Genomic DNA, 23,369 nt, shown 5'->3' with positions numbered 1-23,369 from the left:
TATTCAATTCTTTATTGATTGTTATTTAAATTTTATTTATCAATACTGTTAAATAAATTTTTAATTTTAAAGTAAAAATAAGTAAAATCTTCTTTAATTTTTACTTAGATTATTTACACGTTACAATTTATCAATTAATTATTTTAAGTGTTTATTTCAACTTGATACTGTGGTATTGTTGAACAAGAATGTGAGTAACTCTGGTTGTGAAAGATCTTTTTTATACTTTTGTACTATATCTTGAATTTTTAAACGTCGACGCACGTGTGGTGGATGATAACTATAACAATAAATATTAAATTATGCCCTATTTCCTTGTTCTTATAATTATCTAAAATATGATAAAGTATTGAAGTATTACTCATACCTATCATTATCAAGTCTTCTTCGTTTTCCCATATTTAATGCAGTTTGTCTAACTAATGTTCCTAAAACTCTTCGTGATACAACCATCCCATCAATTAAAGGTGTAGCGAGATTCATCCTAGATACTGGTCCCTGCAGTCTTACTCTCAATAAACCATTTGCTAAAGCTTGAAGAAATATTATATAAACATCGGACGGTTGAGGAACTCTAAATGATTCTAATCCTGTATGAGTACAAGGCAAAAGTTCAGCTGAAATAATATTGGAATTAATGTATTGTTATCCATCTTGTTGATATTAAAAATAGAAATGATAAAGATAATGTTACTAAAGATAGTTACCAACTGGAAAATTAACATAGTCTTCAAGACTTTCAAGCCATACAACCATAATTCGAGTATCAGTTTGCCAAGGCAATGAATGTTTAGTAGTTCTTCTCGGTCTAGTTGGCTCTTGATTACTAGAAACACTAGATGGTCCAGAACCTGTAAGACTTGGCGGTTGTTTTTCCAAATCCAATGACATTGTTCTATTCCCTTGATTATAAGAATGTGAAGATGCGTAACCTATGCGATTGGTTCCTATTTCACTAATACTTCTCTCATACCAAGTTTGTCCACTACTCGTATCGCTATTGTAGCTGATTTCATCGAGAGAGTCTGGTAATTGTGCGGGTACTGATGATCCAGTCGGAACTATAAATGCTATTTCTGAGCTTACATCCGCCCAGTATAAGATATGTGTTTCCCCGTTAAAAAGAGCACCACCATGATCAGAATTTGTGGTGGATGGATTAGTGGTTGGTGGTGTGACTCTCCAAGATGTAGAAACATGACCTGTCCAACCAGCATGAGTTGAAACATTTACTGGCCAACCTAATGAACTTAAAAGCTCCAAAAAATGTTGAGAAACATCATTTTGATGTTGAACATTTGATAAAATTTCTAAAGGATTTTTTTGGCCAGATTTAACATAAAATATATGCACTGTATCACACGTTCTTGAACTTATTTGGTCTAAACTCTCAAGATCAGTGCAAAATCCTGCAAGAGTTGGATCTAAAGCTATTATACCGAAATTATTGCCATCCTCATTATAACTTCCTTCTAAATTAAGAAAACCAAAATGACTTAGGAAGAGCCTTGCGGTTTGGAATTCATGACAATTCTCTGGTGAAATGCATTCTTCATCATTTTCTAATCTTCGTGAATTAAATTCTTTATCCATCCTTAATTCTAGATTAATTTGTCGGTCAAGCAATTGTGATAATACCTGATGCTCGTCCTTGATATCATCATCATCATTCATTACTGCCTCAAGAGTTGGTATTGAATCATCAACTTTACAGTGAGGAATTTTATCAACATTATCAGGAAAGAATCTAGGTTTATATTCACTTCGAGGTGCAGGCTCAATTAATGATAATGGTCGTCCAGGATTAAAGTTAATACTCTTAATTCCAGATTTATGTCTGGGCAAATGTCTCAAGTGCATAGTCCAAGCATGTCGACCAAAAGGACCACGAATTAATGCAGTTACAGTTGGTTGAGGTGTTTTATCACTCACTAAAGGATCTTCTAAAAGTGCTAACATTGTTGCATTCTCAGCGACAAAAAATCGAAAATGTTCTACTGCTGTTTGACGACTTATTTTTTCACTATTATTACTATTACAATGTTGAAGAAGACTCACTTCATCTAAAAGAGATGAAAGTGATTGAGCACCACATGCACTGGGGAAATAGCCAACCTGAAAAATGCATTTAATAATAAATTATTATTATCATTATTATTTAATAAATATTAAAGTATGTTGAAAATATACCTGTTCAAGAATTATTGTGAGAAGAGCATCAGCAGCATCTCGAACTCGCATTGATGCTGGTTTTAATTCTTTTTCATGTTTCATTTTAATTGGTTCACCTGGTTTACCAATACTTTTTGATCCTGATATGCCAAGTTCGACTACTTCGAATACTGTTGTTAAACAATCTTTGTCTTGTAATAATTGTGGATGTGCTGTTAGCCAAGTTGTTAAACAGCTAAAAGCAGCTACGATTGATGAATGAAGATCTTTAGAATGAGCCGGTGGTGGACGCCAACACTGATAAGTAATATAATCACAGAGCCATTTGACTGCACGTTTACATTCTAATGCATCTAAAATTATGAATAATTATTTAAATTAATAAACACCAATCTAGTAATTTTTATAAACATAATTATTTGAAAACAACACCTGTTAGTCTTCGAGCTGCATGAATAAATTGAAATTAATGTCGTAAATAAGTATTTTTAATAAAAAAAAATATTTAAACTTAAAGTAGTTATTGATTACCTGTTTCTCGGATTTTAGTTCGTGCTAATCCTGATAATAACTCTAGTGCAGCTAATGAAATATTTAGATCTGTCTTCCACGATGAGATTAGTCGATGACAAACGAGATATGTGGCTCTTAGAAAGAGAGCATGAGCAGAATCTGTAATTATGATTATTTTTTAGTAATATCGGAATGATAAAAATAAGATGAATATTGAATGCTTTTTTAATTATTCTAAGACAATAGAAAATAGAAAATAGTTTCCGCATTCTTAATATTACAACAATCATCAAAATAAAATAAAAAAAATTTAGCTCTATATTTACCGAAAGATGGACTTTCTTCCTGTACAGTTTCTACATCAGATGTTTCCCCAAGCGATCGAAGGTCACTGGAAATGCTTATCTGACTGGTCGAATCACTGCTGACTATCAAGCGGCGTGATGATGGATCGCAATGGTGAATATACAGCGAAATAAAACCATACATTTTCAATGAAATTATAAAATGAAATCATCTCATAGATAAAGCATATAAAAAGCTGATACAGCGGAACATCGTTGTGATTTTAAGCGATGCTACCGTCAGAATCAAGTGCAAAAAATTAATTAATAATATTACAGACATGAGTAAATATCTTTAATAAAATCATTTTTTACTTATTATTAAAAATATTTAAGCATGCCATTATATTTGTGAAATTAATTGAAATATAACAGTTCAGGCAAGAGCTTTTTTATCCATTAAATAATTAATTCAATGATAATTACCGGATGATAATAAATTGGTTGAGGTATCATTTGTTAACGTGTCTACAACTGTTGAATGTTCTACTTCTTCAACAGTCGCAGAATCTTGAACACTAAGTAAGAGACCACCAAGTAGCATATGTGTATTTAAAGGATCAGTTTCTACTTGGAGTGCATTAATCAATAAATTCATTAATCTAGGTTTCAACTGGCCAAATGTTAGTTGAGGTTTGTCTGTATTATTTAGATTCGTTGAAGCAATAGGCAACTCACGAATGAAGAGATTCTAAAATAATACAAAGATAAATTAAATAATGTTTTTATCAAGCAATAATGATTAGTAGAAAATTGTTACCTGGAAGTGTAGTGGTAATACCAACATTGATATTAATAATTGAATTGAAGCTCTTCGTAGTTCAATTTTTGATACAGAAGTTGACTTCAATTTCAAATCTTTATCAGGTAAAACAAGTTCTAAGGCATTAATAACTGCAGGAATTAGTATCTCTACTCCATCAAGATCTAATCGAAAAAGATCTGCAGAATTAGATAAAATACTAGCAAGAGTTTCTCCACACTCTCGAGATTCATCAACTTTCAGTCCGTGATACATTGCTTGATAAAATCGTGCCAAATATACTGGAAGTATTTCTTCGCCAGTTTTTTTTGCACAGAAAATCCGACAAAGTGCCCCCATGGCTTCCGCTCGACCTGATTCATAACGATCAATGCTAAGAGTAGATGGTATCTCAGTAATAGTTTCTTGTAAAGAACTTGGACCTTCTACGAGCACAGAAGATGGACGTTTCGATGCTCCTAAAAGTAATGAATTATTTATCAATAGCGGAGCCAATTGAATTTTGATTTTTTTAGCTTTATTATTTGAAAATACTTACGAGGCAAATTTTGAGACCATCCGTCAGTTCCAATGAATGCTGCTTCAAATAACCATTCACCAAATAAATGTAAAATACTATTGCACTTGGGTCTTCCTGGAGCTAAGGGAGGTCTTATGTCTTGTCCAAGAGAGGTGATGGCTATATAAGATTTTAAATATATTAATCAATAAATTTATTGAAATGATAAATAAAATGATTATTTCTTACAAGTAGTACTGGATGTTGAAGATGGCCCGGAATTGGCTATCGTTGGAGGTGTACTAGAAAGTCGACTACTAGTCAAACCAATTAAAGATGCTTTAGGTATTCCTATTTGGAAAATAATGATTATTGTAATTGAAAAAAAATACGATTAAATTAAAATTGGAAGTTTGTGTAAAACAAAAAGAATGTGCAGTGGTAAGGGAAAGGTAGAGTACCCTTTGTGACAGCAGAAGGAGTTACGCTGAAACTCTTGGCAAGTCTTCGTTGAGTTGGAGGCGTAGGCGACGATTGCGGCTGATCTTTACTGCTAATCGCGCCAACGCCTCCTCCTGCTGCATGCGTATTTATTCCTGAAGTAAATCCACTAGTTGCACAACATTCTTCCCAGCAGCAGGCTTGTGATACTCCTAAAAAAGAATTAAACATGCAACTACTACCCTACACCAAACATATTGTGATGGAATATTTTCGGTGCTCTGACAGACAATGAGATGATTTTTTTGGTGACTATTCAAACTGAAAAATGGTGCTTTAATTTCTTGTCAAAAATAAAATAACTTACCCAGAAATGCATCAACTTGACCAGCGATACCTTTGATGGCTTTTAAAAAAATCTGCGGTAAAGACTGAAGACATGGATGATGACAAGGATCAATCACATAAGGACTTGCTATTGCATATTGCAAAAAAGCTTGTGTTTGTGATACAACAGCTGGTCTACATAAATCCACTGGATCTCCAACTGTCCTTAATAATCGATACCAGGCTTGAGCAACTGCTTCATCTGACATAGTTGGTGGAACTACCTGGGCATCTTCTTCACTTATTTTTAATTCCGGAAACAATGGTCCATACATTATATTTAATAATCGTGCAGTAAGTGCTAGGCAAACTCGGTTCCATTGTTCAATGAGAGCTAAACGATGTCGCCAACGCAGGCAAGACTCTCGTAGAGTTCTCCAAAGAGGAGGAGATGGAAAATTTCTTTCACAAGCTACTAACCATACCTATTATAAACATTTAAAACTATTATCTGTCGAAAATTCAATAAATTACACAAAATAACTTACCTCAAGTAGTACTCCAAGAACTCGTTCACAAAGTTGTTCTCCAGCATCTTCTCGAACAGCAGGTGGTGCAAGTAAAGCATCATTAATACCAATTAAAAATAAGAGTAAACTTTCCCATGTTTCATTATCTAACGTAGCTGGGCCTCTTGCTACCTGCTGAAGCGTTCTTAAGACTCGATGACAAAGAACTGCTTGTCTATTTATTGTATCAGCTCCTGTAATTATTAACAATTAATATTATTATCAAATCGATAACTCATCACTTTCGAGTAGCAAATATGAGCAATCCGAAAGAACAACACCGCACATAAAGCATTGAAGCTTAAAAATATTAATAGTGCCTTCATGACAAATACAAAAAAGCATGAAAAATTATTAATGAAATCGGAAAATCGAATTACCTAAATCCTGATATAAAAAGGGCCAGACTATTGTCAAGAAAAAGAAAATAAACAACTGTGTTAGAGGATTATTGAATTAAATTAATTAGTATATCGATTGTCTATAAATAATTAAACATTAAATAGCTACAAGAAACAATAATTTCCGTCTTACCTTCGCCCTTTCTTGGTACAAATAAATTATGAAAATGACTGATCATTTTCCTAGCATAAAAATTTGGATCTTCAACAATTGGTTTTGGTACTGAAATCTTTGGTGAAACATATAAAGCTGATAACCATTCACAATAAACATTAACACAATCTCTGACTGTATCATGTTCAGCAAGTGGTAGTGATAGTCCAAAGCATATGACTTCCATACACCATTGAACTTCTTTATCAGTATTCAAAGGACTTGGTTCAGCAGCTTGAGTAATTCCAAGATTTGCAGCTAATTGTCGAACCACAGGAAGTGCAACTTCACGTCCAGCTCCTGGAGAAAACTTTTCCAATACGCTGCGACTTTCTTCTGAACCTCTCTGTATCAATGCACTTAGTGAAGCCCATTCTGAATACATTCCTCCCCCAGAATCCTGTAGATCCATATTCAAAGTTGACTTGATTATAAATTAACAATAACTCGATTGTGTTTTTTCACTCATACATGAATAACAATGAAATTAAAGTAATTAACAATATTTATTTTATTGTTAATAAAAGAGGTTATGGATTACAACGGTAAACGAGAGTTATTACGTACAAATAGAAGATAAATTTTGAAACTTTACCTTGAGATTAACTCTATTGAATACGCCTAAATTCATAGATAATCATTGGCTAATAAAACATTAAACAAAGAGAACAAGTTGACGTTTCATTAAAATGACCAGCGTGTACAGCTGTCAAATAAGGACTGATGTAAATGAGGTCATCCAATGCGAAAATGACATTATTGACTGATAAATTCTTACTTACCGACCAGTGGTAAGTATTTTGTATCAAATTAAAAACAATAAATTCAAAACAACGGTTTCGAGGAAGTCTTTTATCTGCCCCATAAAAATCGGAAATAAATTAGTGCGCAAAAAATATTACGCCCTTATAATAATCACGTGATTTAGGGCCAACAGATTCTACAAATGGCGTAGTTAGTATATAATATATCGATAATCAGTTGAGTCTTCAAGTTCTTTATCACGTTTACAAGCAATTTTATTTGTTTAAATCATTAAAAAGGGTAATTTTTATTAACTCATTAAAAATAATTCTTTTATTAGTATCATTATCTTAAAAATAATCATAAAGTTAATTATTATCTTTGACTTAGCTTGTAGTAATGTTAAAAGTATTACTGCGTATTAATACAAATGGTAGCTAAGATTTCTGAAAGAATTGTAGTGTAGTTGTAGAATTGTACGTTAACAAAAAAAGAATTAATTAACATCATGATATAAAAAATATTCAGATAAATTAAATCGAATGAAAGTTTTAAATTGATTTAAAATGAACGTTTCCCATGACTAAATAAAATTAAATTTGTTTAAAACAATTATTTTAACTTGAAAATTTGAGTGCAATTATTGTTTATAACATTTGAAGTTGAAATAATTTGTTCATTCGAGCTTAGTAAAAAATGGTCTTTTGCTGTCAATTGAATTTAATCAAAAATAATTAATCTTATTTTTCTTTGTTTGATAGTTGTTCTTATTTTTGAATCAAATCACATCCAGGAGTTGGAAACTGGTTCACATTCGTGAAGAAGTAAGCTGACTGAAATGATGGATTCAGATAAATCGAGTGAGGATCATCAACCGAGCCACCACAATGATCCAGTGATTTCTGAAGATGAAGAGGCAGCACAACAGATGGAAAAACTCCGTTTGGAAACTATGATTGATTCTATCACATGGAATGATGCAATTTTTAACGAAAAGTTTTTACCAATGGCAAAAATAAGTAACAAGGTCACTATAGCCGATGCGATACCCGCTGCGAAAGCTCTACTAAACTGGTATGTTCATGGGATAAAACCAAAGTATTCATCGGATGCCATACTCTTCGTTTTTTATGCAATGACCATGCGTATAGATGATCGCTATTATGGCATTAACGAAGAAAAAAATATATTCCCCTCAATCTTAATGGAAGGAGAAACTTCTTTAAAAAAGCCAGATAAAACTGAAAAGATTGAAGAAATTAAATATACGAGTCCGATTCGTTGGCCCTTTAAAAGAGATGAATCATCACAATCTAAATCTTTAAAAGAGAATAAATCAACTATTCCTAAAACAGTAAATTTTATAGAACAAGACGTCAAACGTTGGTATAACACATTATGGGAGGCTTTGGATCACGATTCAGAAAATATGGACGAAGAAAATAAAAAAAAACAAAAATTTGCTATCAATTTAATAGGGTTTCTGTACATAAATTTACAGAGACTCGCTATAAAAAACAAAATTAAGGTTTGTGAACATATTACATCAAGAGTATTGAAGGCATTTTTCAATATATGGAGTTCAATAACAGAATTTTCTGGTATGATAGATAAGATCATTCCACCTACGTCTGCAATGGTTTCAGATTTTATTAAAGACTATAAAAAATATAATTTTAACAGTATGAGATGTTTAGCTGCAATAGTAGCTGCTTTTGGAAGTATACATAAAAAGCCGGAGTTATACCGAATTCAAAGAGCTCTAAAAGCAGGATGTTTGTACACATTAGAATTAATAGAATTGGATATAGTAAAATGGATTTGCAAAGTAGAAAATTTATACAAGAACAAGCTATTAGAACTGATAAAAGCTATGATCACCGAAAGACATCATGAAACTACCGCGGCTTTATACAATTTTATTGAATGTTTTTTCGTAAACTCAGAGGAATATACTTGGCGTTGGGCCAGAATGTTTTCTAATGAGGCATTCCCTAAACTACGTGTAAAAGATAATCCTGAATACGCAATGACCATGTTCAGCATTTCTATCGGAAATGATCCTAAGCACCCACTGTGGAACACTATATTTGGTCGGTTTGATAGCACAGGAAAAATAAAAAAAGCAGCATTGAAAATGGGGATCCATATAGAAATAGATGATGACAACTCCTAACAAGTCTCAGCATTATTTAGCACGTATTTACATGCATATGGTTAAGAAGAATGTTTAAATAAACAAACTCACATTTTGTTTTTATTCATCATTATAATTATGTTTATTGCTATTCAATTCGATTAACTATTAAAAACAATGATTTGATCTATCGAATAATAATCCTTATTTTAATTATTTTAGAAAATATTTAAAAAAAAAATCATATAATATAGCTTTTAAATTAATTTAATTATTTTTTATTTTTCCAGAGTATAAAATGTTGAATGTTTTTTAAAGTTGTCATTATTATCTGATTTAAATGAGTACTGATTGATAGGAGTAAGGATTTGTCAACTTGAATTTTCCATGTGTAAACTTTAAAATAAATATTTCAAGAAGAAAATGATCAGTTTTATTCTGTAAACTTTCAATAAAATGATTAATGACAGAAATAGACTAAATAATTTATCTAATTTTTTCTGTCAAGTATATTAATCAAACACATTACATTAAAGAGTCATTATCATAAGTTTTTCTTCTTTAAGTTATTTTTAATATTCAGGTCGTCCTAGTTATTGGATATCCTATTAAAAATTAACAAAGGTTACACCCTTTGACTTAGACTCTATCAACATAGAAAATCATAACAATTTATTTTTGCAATCATTTTTCTGTGAGAACTAGAACAGGTGTTTGGTAATATTTGCTATCCCGTAAGTGATGAATAAAATCGTTAAAACTTATGTTAACGTACATGTTTGATCAGTGATCATGGATAATGATAAGTTATTTAACTTATTATAAACATTTGTATTTTTTTCAGCGACTAAATAAAAACACAATTACTTTTTCACGTAGATGTTTCTTCATGACATCATGTTCATCAAAAAGGTGAATAAACAAAATTCTTCTACTACTTGACCTAGCAATAAGAACTCTTAGAATCAGTCAAATGGCAGTTTTGAACGATATAAAACCTTTATTGTTTGGTGCGCGAATATTTGGTTGTACTCCACATGAAATCACTGACCGAGAATTGGTAATAACCAAAGTTGGCCAGTTTTATTCATTTTTTATAGCTATTTTATTCACATCTGTTTGTATGCTTGATTTTTATCTGAATGTCCACGAAATAATTGAATTTAAATTACGACTACTCGTGGGTTTACGTGTTTGTCTTTATTATTTTTGTGTTTTTGCTGATGCCATTATCACTATGGCTTGCAATAAAAGTTTATGCCTAACTATTTCTCGTCTTCATAGCTTTGACGTTGCCACGAAGTTTGCAGAAAATATGAGCTCTCGGTTGAATAAAAGTTGTCAGTTTATTGTGGTTATAGTTATCTTTTATTGGGGTATTGTTGGATACTTGACCTATTTATGTGAAACACGATATGTTATATTTAATGGTGTGGTGTATGGAATAGTGAATGCTACCATGTCGATGCAAATTCTCAAGTTCATAGGGATGTTGGTGTTGCTTTATCAAAGATTCCAACATCTTGATAAACTAGTTGTCCAGAGAAACAATGCAATAGGTATGTTGAAAATAATTACTACTTAAGCTTTCGTTACTTTAAAATGAAATTGAATTGATTTAATTTTATGTTAAATAGGTCAAAGTACAACAATTTATCCTGAACGAGAAAGCATGAGTCTACAAGATATTCGATGGCTGCATCATACTCTAGTCACATCAGCAGAAGAAATCAATACTATTTACACTACTCAGCTTTTTGTTTGGATTTCAATTAATTCTCTCAATGGTTTATCAAGGATATACACTCTGACTACCACCGGATATGATCAAGAAATATTTATCAAAATTCGTGATTCTTTTTCTATCATAGCCTGCAGTGTTAATTTATTTATCATCTCAGCTTGCAGTCATTTTACTGCTGTTAGAGCTAATAATATAGGAATATCAACATTTTTACCTCAATTCTCAATGCGTCGAAAAAAGACATTGGTAATTACTTGTTGTCCTTTTTATGATGGCTATTGATGAGGTTTTTTTTTCTTTCAATAATTATTTGTTTTCAGGATAACGTAGAAGTAATGGCATACTTTTGTCTAAAGAAATTACATTTCTCTGCAGCCGCAGGTCTTATCCAAGTTGATCTTCCACTTTTGTTGACAGTATGTGGCGAAAATCAATTACTATTATTACTGAAAATATATTTATTGTGAAATAATTATTCTGAAAAAAACTTTTCAACTTTTAGATTGCTGGAGCAATAACAACATACCTCGTTATCCTTCATGCAATGAATCCATGATATAATATAAACAATTAATATTTTTATAAAGAAAAAATTTTAAGAAATAGTATTTATTTTTATGAAATTATAATAATATTTTTTTAAATGACAGAAAAATATTTTTTTATATGATGTGTATTTTTATGTTTTATAAAATAACATTATTTTACTGTGATTATATGAAGAAGTTTAAACTATAAATTTACACGTGCAAAAAGTATGTAGCATACAATATGTAAGGTTTAATGAAGTTTTAAAGACCAGAAAAGTCATAAAGTACTTACACTTAAATTTATGACTGGAAATTTGCATTAATAATACATGTGCTACACATGATTCTATTTTTCTTTCCCACGAAGATAAAATTAAATGTTTGTGATAAGAAGAAAACTAGAATTTTTGCTAGCAATAATTTAACTAGAACTATAAAGATATTTATATATTTATATTGTAGAGAAAAAAATATATTTGTGTATGAAACTATTTATTTTTTATCAATATTACATAAATTGAACGATTTCTAGTATTTATTTTTTTCAGACCAAATCCTTGTTTGTACAAATTCTTACAAGACTTACTTTTCCCAATGTTATGCAAAAATCCATTGACTGTATCCAGGTTTGACAACACTGAGCGTATTTACAGAAGGAACGTGACAATTTTTTATCAGGATGAAAAGTCGTGAGAATCAAAGTTTTCCCACCAGAAAGTAGCTCTTGAATCAATTATCATGTAATTTTGACACGCTAAGAAAACTAATAAAACTAAGTGATGTGAAGGAAAACGTGAGGAGAATTAAGAAGCTTGGATTTTACTATATTTTAGTGTCCTATTCTTATTCTACTGGTTGCTTGCAATTGCTGTGGTTACTTACTGACCTCGGCTCCATATGTAAAACCTATATAGTAGTTGGCCCTTTGAACTGTATGGTAAATGTGCAAATATTCCAGTCGTATTGTGGGAAAATTTTATTTACATACCAAGGTGATATTATTTCATATTTTCTTCATATGTTACCTTTTCATTAAACATATAGAGAAGAATGAGATACTAAATCTACGTTTAATTATCTTACATAGCAGCCAGTTTTTCCTAGTTCAATACAACACTTTTATTGACTATGGTGTTGGAATTCAAAGGTTAAAAAATTTTTATCCTTGAAGGGAATTTTTTCCAGGATTAGGTTTTTTATGGTCTGAGTTTACCAGAAACTTTTTTACCAAGCTGGTTGTCATATGCTTTACAATTGTTGGAGGGATTAAAAAGAAAAATAAACATTGCTGGTTATTATGAAGATAATTAATTAATTCGAGATGCATGAGAGATTTATTTCAAATGAAATTGTTCAGTTTTGCACATAATTTGTTCCTTTATGGCTAAACAATGTGACCTATTTTAAGGGATATTTGGAATAAAAGGCAGTCAATTGGTTTAGAAAGATGAAATCAATATTATGCAAAAAAGAAACGAAAGAAGCCATTAATAAAGTAACTTCCTAATGAGCTATGATTATCTCAATGAATCAATAAAATTCTGGAAAGTTAAATCTGTGGGAATATTCTCTAAAGTATTTAGAGCACAATAAGGAATGATGATGATGATGTGTGGCTGTTTAGGCCAGTTCCCGCATGTGTACATACCAGCTTTATTAGTCGGTATTCCCCAAATGCTGGTGGCAGTATGGATGAGTTGATGTTTATTGGCAGAAGAGTGGGACAAGAAGGTACTTTCTTAGGGGTTGTAGGGATAGATCACATAGTCTTCGTTATCGGTTATGTCCTGCAGGACCAATAGTTGAATCCAACACTTCAGTCAGACGACAACTCACATACAGTGTAACTGAGTGATGCATCGATTGTTTTTTAAATATTCAGTGAATAGTTATCAAGTTTTTCTTCCCAATTAGTGTTGGACTAAAAAAAAAAAATTTAACACATTTAATTGTACTAGTGAGTATTAGTTCTATTTATTTATCAAATTCTTTGAATTAACTGACTCTTAATCCATCTTTATTTGATCCGGTATACTGCAATCATTTATATATGTAAATATTTGTGACAGTTATCAGTTAAGTTGTCAATGAATGAATCTGACGATCACAATAATTATTTCGGGTTTTTTTATTTTTTCTTCTTATCCAACATTTAGAATTTAAATAATCAAAATTTTAAACCATTCAATCATCAAAATAAATCTCATATCTTTTTTCGGCCTTTTCACTTTGTTGACATTATTAGTCTCAAGAACGTTATCTTGATGCAGGACTTTCCCAGATAACTGTTCAGTCAGTTGAGTGTCATCAGAAAGAAATTTATCAATATAGAGAAAAAGGTGATTATTGGGATTTGCCAACCATGTAACCATATTTTATCTGTATTCTAATATTGTTATCATCATTACACACCTGAAGACAATTAATTAATATTATACTTTCATTTTATAACTGTCATTTGATAAAACAGAAATTGTAACTAATATATCATACCACTTTGATTCCATCAACAAACAGTTTAACATAGAACAGATTTTAGCCTTAATATTCTTCTGATACTGTTAGAAGTAATTAAAAATGACAACAATAGTAATGAATGTTTACAATATTTCTTGTAGCCTTGTATTAATGTAATGTCAACATTAGCCTTTATTTACCAAATTCTTTTTCGAGTAAACAAATAAATTTCTACTGAATAAATTGATTTTTCATGGAGATTTGATAATTTGCACAATGTTGAAAAATTTTCACACTTCTCGAAGACATTTGAAGTTTATTTTCGAGTATTTTATTAATTAAAGAATTATTCTTTATTCACTAAATAATTAGTTCATTAAAGAAGATTAAATACTCTTGAAGAATAATTATAGTCTAAAAACAATCCTTCGAATATTGGATATATAAATCCTTTGGAAAATCCACCCCTTCAGTAAAACCAATATGATATCTACTGTCATGTAAAGAAAGTAGTACATTCAGAAATATATTTATTCTTCACTGTTAAAAATAATCATCTAAAAATACCTATTTACTTCTTTAACTGCATCAAATAGAATTGATAAGTAATCATGTTGAAAGTTAATTCCATCTATAACAAGTACACGTGGTAGGTAATAAGTTCAGGTCGTGTTTAATCTAACAATCAAGCTTGGAGGACACTGGGTTTTCCCACTTCATTTAGAATTAGTTTGTGGATACAACTGTTGGCGGCGCTGACAGTAAACATTGTCCTCCATCATGGAAAAATCGTAGCAAACGTGCTGTAGGTAGCTGACGTAGTTGCAGTCTGTTGTGGAACATCAAAAGAGTTGGTTTGAGAGTTCTGTGATTTGTAAGACACAAGTATTGTCGTGTGAAATGGTGTAAAGAAGTTAAAATAAATTATTTCGGACAAGTTTTTAAAGTATATTCGAATGTAGTACACTCATATTTATCATTTATCTCAATCTCTATCGAACGAATTATATTACGAAAGCGGAATTAATAAACGCTAGCTGTCTTTTTTTATTTTACTATATCAGATAAAGAAAATCCGTGATATAAAAAAAAAAAACAATTGTTAACTCAGTGTAGTTCAAGTTTAAATATAATTATTGAACTAATTAATATCAGAACGAACGAACGAACAGTTGATGTAAACGAAACAGTAACGATTGAATAGGAAAATAACGAAATAGAATAGAAGTGTGGAAACGAGAGTGTGAAAATTTCGAAACAAGCAATTAATAATTTCTCCAATAAAAATGTGGAATCAATCAGAAAAAAATGAGCCAATGGATAACCATGTTACAGATTCCAAGACACAAATTGGTCAACAAGATTCAGGAATCATTGATTCTGGTTTCATTTCATCTGGAAACTTACTTCTGAGTTCTACTGAACTTAGTGGAGAACTTATGAACTCATCAAACTCCATAAACGTTGAAGAAGAGACCGTGGACGGAGCATCGTCTGAGTGTCTTGATAATATTCCACTCACAGTTGAAAACATGAGGACCGATAGTGGACTTGACCTCGGGCTCAGTGAGAGTCTCAGTCACTTGACTTTACGACAAATCACTCTAAATTCTCTCGGACGATCACAAAAAGTTCAAAATGAACCAATTCTTGAACCTATCACTTCAAAAAGTGAGGAAGAAAATACTGCAGCTGCTCCAACTGAAAGTTTCGGTCAAAGAGAGCCAGAACCATGGGAAATCTACTATGCCCAAGACGAAGAGGGTGATACGTGAGTTGAACTTTTTTTACATACTAATTTCGCTATTTTAAGTATTTCAAGCTAATTGATGATTTTATTATTTTTTTTAGACAATTACATGTAGCAATTATTCAAGGATGTTTTGAAGTAGCAGCATTTAGCCTAATAAAAATGGCACCGCATCCTTGTCTGTTAGACATTGTTAATGATGATGGCGAAGCACCTTTGCATCTTGCCGTTCTAACTAAACAACCCAGAATAGTTAGACGTTTAATTTTGGGAGGTGCTAACCCTGCATTACGAGATTGCCGAGGTAATACTGCCCTTCATATTGCCTGTTCAATCGGAGACCTCTTAGCGGCTCGGGCCCTTACTGAACCTTTAGCACCTATTGAAAGAAACTACCTGGGACCACACAAAAGAATTCCAGCTTTACCTCAGGATTTGGAACAACGTAATTATCGAGGTATGTAGTTTCTATGAAATTAGCTATACTTCTACCGTTCCGTTTTCTGCACTTTTCAGAAATTTAAGTATCGTAAATAAGAATATCTACTCCAAACAATAGATCAGATCTTGAAACCTATTTCCATTCATTACTTTTCTGCAAATAGAAATTCAAAATTACTGCTAAAGTATTGAAAACCTTTTGAAATATTTCATTTGAAAATATTTTATGTTATTTATGAATATAAATGAAAATCTAAAAATATTTTTTTTTCTCTGATTTTAAATAGACCTATCGAAACATAGTCTTGAGCGAGGAAACCTACTTAATATTTACATTTGATTGCATGTGTAATGCTGGGGAATTCCGGAGTTTCTGATGTACAATCGAATCGCTTTTTCATGTTTATAAATTTTAGACCGTATTCATGTATTTAACTTCGTTTTACGTCTCACACTTCCTAAGTCAGCATAATCATTTTTATCGTGATACTTTCTGACGCATCTATCTACCATATTGACGTGAAAAAATATCTAATAATAGTACTTTTTATGAGGAAAATTTTAAACAAAATACCTTTCAGGATTTTTCGCAATCTAGTGTCGTAAAAGATAGGCAAATATATTTGTCAGTTGAATGTCCTACATAACTTTAACAATAGATATCTTTTTGAAACATTAGCTTATCGTTATATTACAACCTTCGGACTACGGAATTCCCACATGCCGTCACCTTCAATTGCAATTGACTCAACTACTATAAAGAAATAATTTAGCAAATAATTGTCGTATAAGTTTTATATCATTCTTAATTAAATATGAGCTTATTTTGCTAAAAAAAAAAATTTGATATTTTAATAGTTACTATTTGCTCGGAGATAAGGCACAACCAATGTCAATAGCCGACCTCGATTTCTCGTGACTGCCGTTCATACTTTCTTTTCCTTTACCTATTATTTCGACTTATGCAGATTCATTCTGAATGCCAAGGATTTATATTTTTGTATTACGAAATATATCGTTTGATTGAAAAATTAGTAACTTTTATAGCTATTTTTGTCAATTCTAATCAATATGTATAGACATAGAAAATGCGTATTTCATTCAGAAAATTTCAAGACAAAAATATTCCTTTCAAGTCATTTTCATTAATGAAGTCATTCTTATAATGATCATCAATAAAATAGGAAGTTTTGTTTACACATTCATGAATTATTGCAAAATGTATGACTGTTGAAATTTTAATTTCATAGAAAATTTGTAAGAATCAAATGTCAATGTTAATAATTGATATTATTTAATTATTTACATTATCGATAAAAAAAAAAATAACATACGTCATTGAGTTTTTCTCCATTCATCAGAATATGATGGAATATTCTTAGAAATTCATTCATGTTACATTCATTATTAATTATAATTTTTTTTTAATCTGGGTTTTTTTGTTTTATGAGACATCACTATTTTAATAATATGATGATTATTTAAACAATGAATGACCTGAATAATGAAAATTAAAATTTATTTATTGAATAAGTGAAATGGAGAAAGAAGAAGCCTGGGAAAATACGTGGCATACAATTTCTGACGAGGAATTTCGCTCGACAGACTCGCCGACTGGGATTTCCCCAGTTTAAAAGAGTGAGACTGTTAACATAAATACGTTGTGATGAAAAATACCACCTTGAACATCTTGCGATTTAATTTTTAAGACACTATTCATCGGATTATAATTTATAGGTTGTTTTTTCTTGTAAACAACAAAAAAAATTAATCGTTCAAAAATCCCATGATTCTATCAAATCTTGAATGCTATAATTAAGTAAAAATGCATTCTATTGTGTCTAGGAGTCAAGACCGACGACATCTGCATGGTTACATCACGCGACGATGAAACCGCGGCCAGATGTTTTTGACATTTTAAAATACCTGTAGGGCTATTTGCGCCCGCGCTCTCAGGCATTCTCCACTTGGGAAAGCCCCAACACTAGCGTAGACGTTGGTGGATTTTAAATATCTACATTAGCTTTTTTATTTACTCTAGAATGTTATCCAAATTTAATATCTCGTCATCAAGTTTTTAAATCTGTTGATATAATGATATATCACTCTTCTATTCTAATTTGTCATCAGTATTTCAATAAGATTAAATTAGTTTTTGATAAAAAAATCTATGCTAGTTGATGAAAGGATGCTTGAGATAAATCCCGTAGTTTAATTTTAGTAATCTTTGATCCTCACAGGCCTAGTTTGGATCGCGAGATACTGGCCAATGCTCCGACAATGAATCACCACGTCTTCCTAGTTCTATCTATATTTACTGAAGGCATGTGACTGACGCGTATTTGTTTAAAAATACGCGCCACTCTTTATAAATAATATTTCTAAATCTAATCAAACATAATGATTAAATTATATCAAATCAGTTGGAAGATATTCATTAGATATCATTCAATACCAAAAATCAACCAATTATAATTTGATTGGAAAAAGAAAATACATCATTTTTTCACTGAAAAAATTTGGATGTAAGCCACTGAGTGTAGAAACATTTCTGTCTCTTCGGTGCAAAAGTATGAATGGGAATAGAAATAACTTGAGATCTGACGCCACCAGACAGTTTATTTTTGAATGTTTTATTTATCTTCAAATGCTGACGCTGAATTTTTCTCACTTACTATATTTTTTTCCAGGTGAAATGTGCCTTCATGTAGCAGCTGCTCGGGATCAAGTTGATATTGTGAGGTTACTTCTACGACTTGGAGCTGATCTGGAAGCAAGAGAAGGTTTATCTGGCAAAACTGCACTTCATTTAGCTATCGAACTTGGCTGTCGATCAGTAGTTCAATTTTTATTGGAAGAATGTCGACCATGTTTAGATGCAACTACTTATGCTGGTGTTACAGCATATCAAATAGCTATTTACCTAGACACTTCACTCGCTCATCAATTAGTTTCTCTTGGTGCAACACCAGAACCTCTTCCTGAAGATGATAGTAGTGATAGTAGCGATGATGAAAATGATTCGTTTATGTTATCAAGGTTAAGACAGTCACAAGTTGGCGTTAGGGCATAATATAATAATTTTAATAATAATTATAATGATAGGATTAATAATATACTCGTGTATTTTCCCATGTAAATAGTCGTTTCATCCGAAAAAATGGATTTTATACCATATAAAAAATGTAGAGCGAACAATCTCATTTTTCAATAAAACATTTGTTTAAAAACAATCTTTATTTTAAACTTGAGTTTATATATTTGTAGTAAATAGAAAAATTTACTATCTGACTGATAAAATGAGTAATATACTACTTAATTTATTATAATCTCAATACTTATTGAAAAATGATTAATAAAATTGATAGTTAAATAAATACATGTAAATATATACGTAGAAATATATCTTATTTTTTCATATTTCAATAAATTATAAAAATATTTACACATAAAAATGAATTTCTTTACTGTTGATGACTTAGTTACAACAAATATAACTTATTATATCAAATATTAATGACGTTTATTTCTTTTATTTAATTCATAAATTTAAACAATCATTCGTTTTTCTTAATGAATATTTAGAAGATGATTTCTGAATATTTTTCTTCTACTGGAGAATATCACAACTTTACCATATTTTTTATTAAATTTCTATGTACAACATATTAATTATAAATAACATTACAACGATTATTTGAATCGAGAATGTACGAGAAATGTTGATTTGTAGTTTTAAAAAAAGATGTAAGCGGCGCTAGCTGTTAGTTGCTTCTAGAACTTTCTACATCGCCGGTATGACCACCATGCGAAATACTGCGGCATAGCTTCATTCATTATCGTGCACAAACGAAGGAAAAGCAAAAAAAGTAACAGTCACTATCTTAATTCAATTTTGACACAATGGATCAGGTAATTATAATTAATTTCTTTCAAAATAATAATTATTAAAGTTCCATTTATTCTGTTTATATTATCATTTTAATATATTTATTGTTACAATTAATTTCAATACTCACGATGCTTCCAGCACGTAAATATCATTTATTATGATAATGTTTTTCAAAAGAACCAATAAATAATTTTATTATTTTTACTAAATAATTAATTTTATAAATTTAAATATATATATTGTGCGAAAGAGTTTTATTGATTTTAAATAAGATTAATAATAAGTAAATGTGAGGTTAGCAATTATAAATATAATTTTGTATTTTAGGTGTCAGTGTTAAAGGATAAAGGGAATGCAGCGTTACAGGCAGAAAAATATGACGATGCAATTAAGTTTTATACCGAAGCAATTGCAATAGATGGAAATAATCATGTTTTATACAGCAACAGATCTGCTGCTTATGCTAAAGCTCAAAAGTTCGAGCAGGCATTGGAAGATGCTGAAAAAACAGTGTCATTGAAAAGTGATTGGGCTAAGGGATATTCTAGAAAAGGCAGTGCATTAGCTTACTTGGGAAGATACGATGAAGCAATAGAAGCCTATGAGAAAGGCCTTCAATTAGATCCCAATAACGCTCAAATGAAAGAAGGTCTGGCTGAAGTTAAAACACGAAAAGAAGAAAATACATTTAATCCATTTAATACTCCAGATCTTTTTACTCGCTTAAGAAATGACCCACGAACTAGAGAATACCTAGATGATCCAGAATACATAAAACTTTTGAATAATTTGAGAACAAATGCACTCAATTCAGCTGCTAACTTTCGGGATCCTCGTATTATGACAACTATAAGTGTCATTCTTGGACTAAACACTGGTGGTGAAGCAATGGATGTTGATCCACCAAAACAAGAGGAACCAAAGCCTCAGCCTAAACCTCAACCAGCAGAAGAACCAAATATTCCACCAGAAAAGAAAGAAGCTTTAAAAGAAAAACAAAAGGGTAATGATGCTTATAAGAAAAAAGATTTCGAGACTGCTCTTAAACATTATAACAAAGCTATTGAGTTAGACCCAACAGAAATAACGTATTTATTGAATATTGCTGCTGTATATTTTGAACAAAAAGAGTATAAAAAATGTATTGAAGAATGTGAGAAAGCAATTGATCTAGGTCGAGAAAATCGAGCTGACTTTAAACTTATCGCCAAGGCCTTTACACGAATTGGTCATTCATACGAAAAAATGGAAGATTGGAAGCAAGCAAAGATTTATTATGAAAAATCTATGGCTGAACATAGAACTCCAGAAATAAAAACAATTCTTTCTAAGTTGGAGCAGAAGATTAGAGAAGAAGAGAGAAAAGCTTATATAGATCCAGTCAAAGCAGAAGAAGAAAAAGAATTAGGTAATCAGAAATTTAAGGATGGAGACTATGCAGGAGCTGTGAAACATTATAGTGAAGCTATTAAACGTAATCCTGATGAAGCTAAGTACTACAGTAATCGTGCTGCTTGCTACACAAAACTCGGAGCATTTGATTTAGGATTGAAAGACTGCGAAAAATGTGTAGAACTTGACCCTAAATTTGTCAAAGGATGGGTAAGGAAAGGAAAAATTCTTCAAGCCATGCAACAACATAGAAAAGCATTAAAAGACTATCAAACTGCACTTCAACTTGATCCTTACAATGCTGAAGCTTCAGAAGGATATAGAAGTTGCTCTGTTTACTTTGATTCCAATCCTGAAGAAGTTAGAAAAAGAGCCATGGCTGATCCTGAAGTTCAAAGCATCTTAAGAGATCCAGCAATGAGATTAATTTTGGAGCAAATGCAGAATGATCCTAAAGCTTTACAAGAGTAAGTATTTTTATTAGAAATTATTTATCCTTCTACTATTGTAAAACATATTTCTTATATTCTTTTTTAATTTACAGCCATTTAAAGAATCCTGCTATTGCTGAAAAATTACAGAAACTTTTAGAATCTGGCCTGATTGCTATTCACTGAAAAACAATTCTATTGAATGCGGAATGGAATATATGCGATATATAAGCTTCGAATGACGAATTCATTTTGCTATTGAATTCTTGTATTTTTAATAATAAGTTCAACGTTTCTTAAAACAACTCAGACAGAAATATTTTAAGCTTGAAAAGCAACACTGTTATCAAGGACATTAAATATTGTGCAAAAATGTCTCGATTACAGACTAACCCTAAGATATTTTCGAAAAAATCACAAAAAATCATGAAATGATTAACTAATCAATAGGTAATAATTTTTTGCAGTTCCTGACGAATGTGAATTGTATAATAATAGAAACGTTGTTTAAGCTAGAAATCAATAATGAAATATTTTTTTTTCATGCAAATTCGTGTTCTACTATGTAGTCATTGTTTATTTGTCACGGTCCATTCATTATATAGATTACTTAATAAACATACTATAATTATTATAAAGTGACATGTTTTATTATATTTATAAGATACACTTTTAAAATCAATTGAAGCTATGTTGGTTTTAAGATGTCTTTCAGCATCTCTGTACTGCATCAAATAATGAAACATAAGTTTCTTCATATCTACTTTTTGACTTCATTATACTACACCCAAATCCACTTCTAATGCATATCAATACTTTGTACGTAGAATTTATCTGAAGCAAAGCATGCGATATGGCTGTTTATATTGGTGCTTTTCCATAGCAACTACCATTTGAGACTCATGTCCTATAAATTTATGATTTATAATTTCCCATACGTTGGGAAACAAGTTAAATATGTATTCTTCAAGATTTTCATCAACTTTATTTCTTGATATAGTCATTAGTAGAACTAGCTTTCTGTCAAAGTTACTTGTACAAAGTGCACTCAGTACAACTAGTGAACTCGACCTGTTATTTAATGCTTTCATTTTAAGAAATCAGGATTATTCATAAACATTTTAATTGTACTATCGTACATTTAACTTTATTTAAATCAATCATTAAAACTGTACATTTGATCCAATTGCCAGTTCATGGTATAGATATTTCAAAATAGAAAATATCAGTGATGTTTTCTTGATCAATCGGACTTTTAGATTATTTTATTACATGCTAAATTGTAGTGCATAAAATGTTATTGTAGATATTTTATTTAATACTGGATTTATATATTGTTTTCGTGTCATCTTCCTTGCTCTGCTATTTTCTTTTCTATCAAATTTGTATTTGTTTTGGTCAATTTACAGTTCTGTGTGATGACGTAATATTGATGAATGAAGTAGAATAAATATAAAATCAAATTTATCTCTACATAAGCCTGCAGTGGCGTAAATGGTAACGTGTTAGGACGATATTGTATAAATTATAATTAATTTTAGGCCGTATGGGGGACGGCGGAGTGTGATAGTACACTTGTATAGATTTTGATAACACTGTGTGAATATTGTGTTATAATTTTCTAGAATAATAAATGAAAACTAGTATCAGTAAATAGTGTGTACTACA

At 30.8% G+C, this 23,369-nt stretch overlaps 5 protein-coding genes and 1 long non-coding RNA gene across 13 annotated transcripts; 4 read left to right on the top strand and 2 right to left on the bottom strand.

Annotated features, from left to right (window-relative positions):
* Positions 1 to 126: 126 nt before the first annotated feature.
* On the bottom strand, positions 127 to 6,917 carry LOC118073365 (ral GTPase-activating protein subunit beta). 5 transcript variants are annotated; one of them, XM_035093824.1, is made up of 17 exons: positions 6,779 to 6,917; positions 6,163 to 6,583; positions 6,009 to 6,035; positions 5,608 to 5,822; positions 5,100 to 5,544; positions 4,753 to 4,944; positions 4,541 to 4,642; positions 4,331 to 4,471; positions 3,790 to 4,250; positions 3,456 to 3,720; positions 3,012 to 3,113; positions 2,704 to 2,844; positions 2,605 to 2,619; positions 2,191 to 2,525; positions 708 to 2,115; positions 368 to 617; positions 127 to 280 (listed from the first exon to the last, which is right to left on the bottom strand). In XM_035093824.1, exons 1-17 carry the CDS (start codon positions 6,812 to 6,814, stop codon positions 157 to 159), a joined length of 4,680 nt encoding a protein of 1,559 aa, XP_034949715.1. In that variant the 5' UTR covers positions 6,815 to 6,917; the 3' UTR covers positions 127 to 156. The 5 variants fall into 5 exon arrangements, with proteins under 5 accessions (XP_034949715.1, XP_034949716.1, XP_034949717.1 ...); XM_035093825.1 differs by lacking the exon at positions 2,605 to 2,619; XM_035093826.1 differs by lacking the exon at positions 6,009 to 6,035.
* A 136-nt stretch (positions 6,918 to 7,053) lies between these two features.
* On the top strand, positions 7,054 to 9,309 carry LOC118073243 (uncharacterized). 3 transcript variants are annotated; one of them, XM_035093624.1, is made up of 2 exons: positions 7,054 to 7,137; positions 7,689 to 9,309. In XM_035093624.1, the coding sequence occupies exon 2, from the start codon at positions 7,766 to 7,768 to the stop codon at positions 9,101 to 9,103; it is 1,338 nt and encodes a 445-aa protein (XP_034949515.1). In that variant the 5' UTR covers positions 7,054 to 7,137; positions 7,689 to 7,765; the 3' UTR covers positions 9,104 to 9,309. The 3 variants fall into 3 exon arrangements, with proteins under 3 accessions (XP_034949515.1, XP_034949513.1, XP_034949514.1); XM_035093622.1 differs by having other exon boundaries at positions 7,105 to 7,227; positions 7,689 to 9,308; XM_035093623.1 differs by lacking the exon at positions 7,054 to 7,137 and adding an exon at positions 7,295 to 7,403 and having other exon boundaries at positions 7,689 to 9,308.
* Positions 9,310 to 10,037: 728 nt separating this feature from the next.
* Positions 10,038 to 11,418, top strand: LOC118073302 (uncharacterized). Its single transcript, XM_035093718.1, has 4 exons — positions 10,038 to 10,623; positions 10,732 to 11,054; positions 11,129 to 11,224; positions 11,311 to 11,418. The coding sequence occupies exons 1-4, from the start codon at positions 10,038 to 10,040 to the stop codon at positions 11,362 to 11,364; spliced, it is 1,059 nt and encodes a 352-aa protein (XP_034949609.1). The 3' UTR covers positions 11,365 to 11,418.
* Positions 11,419 to 13,088: 1,670 nt separating this feature from the next.
* Positions 13,089 to 19,219, top strand: LOC118073280 (NF-kappa-B inhibitor cactus-like). Of its 2 annotated transcripts, XM_035093686.1 has the most exons (4): positions 13,089 to 13,295; positions 15,131 to 15,566; positions 15,647 to 16,002; positions 18,677 to 19,219. In XM_035093686.1, the coding sequence occupies exons 2-4, from the start codon at positions 15,235 to 15,237 to the stop codon at positions 19,057 to 19,059; spliced, it is 1,071 nt and encodes a 356-aa protein (XP_034949577.1). In that variant the 5' UTR covers positions 13,089 to 13,295; positions 15,131 to 15,234; the 3' UTR covers positions 19,060 to 19,219. The 2 variants fall into 2 exon arrangements, with proteins under 2 accessions (XP_034949577.1, XP_034949576.1); XM_035093685.1 differs by lacking the exon at positions 13,089 to 13,295 and having other exon boundaries at positions 14,582 to 15,566.
* Positions 13,233 to 14,492, bottom strand: LOC118073283 (uncharacterized). The gene is made up of 3 exons (XR_004691091.1): positions 14,363 to 14,492; positions 13,832 to 14,288; positions 13,233 to 13,750 (listed from the first exon to the last, which is right to left on the bottom strand). It is a non-coding gene; the product is annotated as an uncharacterized lncRNA (long non-coding RNA).
* A 544-nt stretch (positions 19,220 to 19,763) lies between the features above and the next one.
* Positions 19,764 to 22,358, top strand: Stip1 (Stress-induced phosphoprotein 1). Its single transcript, XM_035093682.1, has 3 exons — positions 19,764 to 19,898; positions 20,206 to 21,737; positions 21,815 to 22,358. Exons 1-3 carry the CDS (start codon positions 19,890 to 19,892, stop codon positions 21,885 to 21,887), a joined length of 1,614 nt encoding a protein of 537 aa, XP_034949573.1. The 5' UTR covers positions 19,764 to 19,889; the 3' UTR covers positions 21,888 to 22,358.
* Positions 22,359 to 23,369: the final 1,011 nt, after the last annotated feature.

Source organism: Chelonus insularis, unplaced genomic scaffold (assembly GCF_013357705.1).
Source record: "Chelonus insularis isolate UGA/USDA-ARS -01 unplaced genomic scaffold, ASM1335770v1 scaffold_277_pilon, whole genome shotgun sequence".
Taxonomy (NCBI): domain Eukaryota; kingdom Metazoa; phylum Arthropoda; class Insecta; order Hymenoptera; family Braconidae; genus Chelonus; species Chelonus insularis.
Note: the sequence above shows the minus strand (reverse complement) of the source record. Positions and strands in the feature narration are given on the sequence as shown.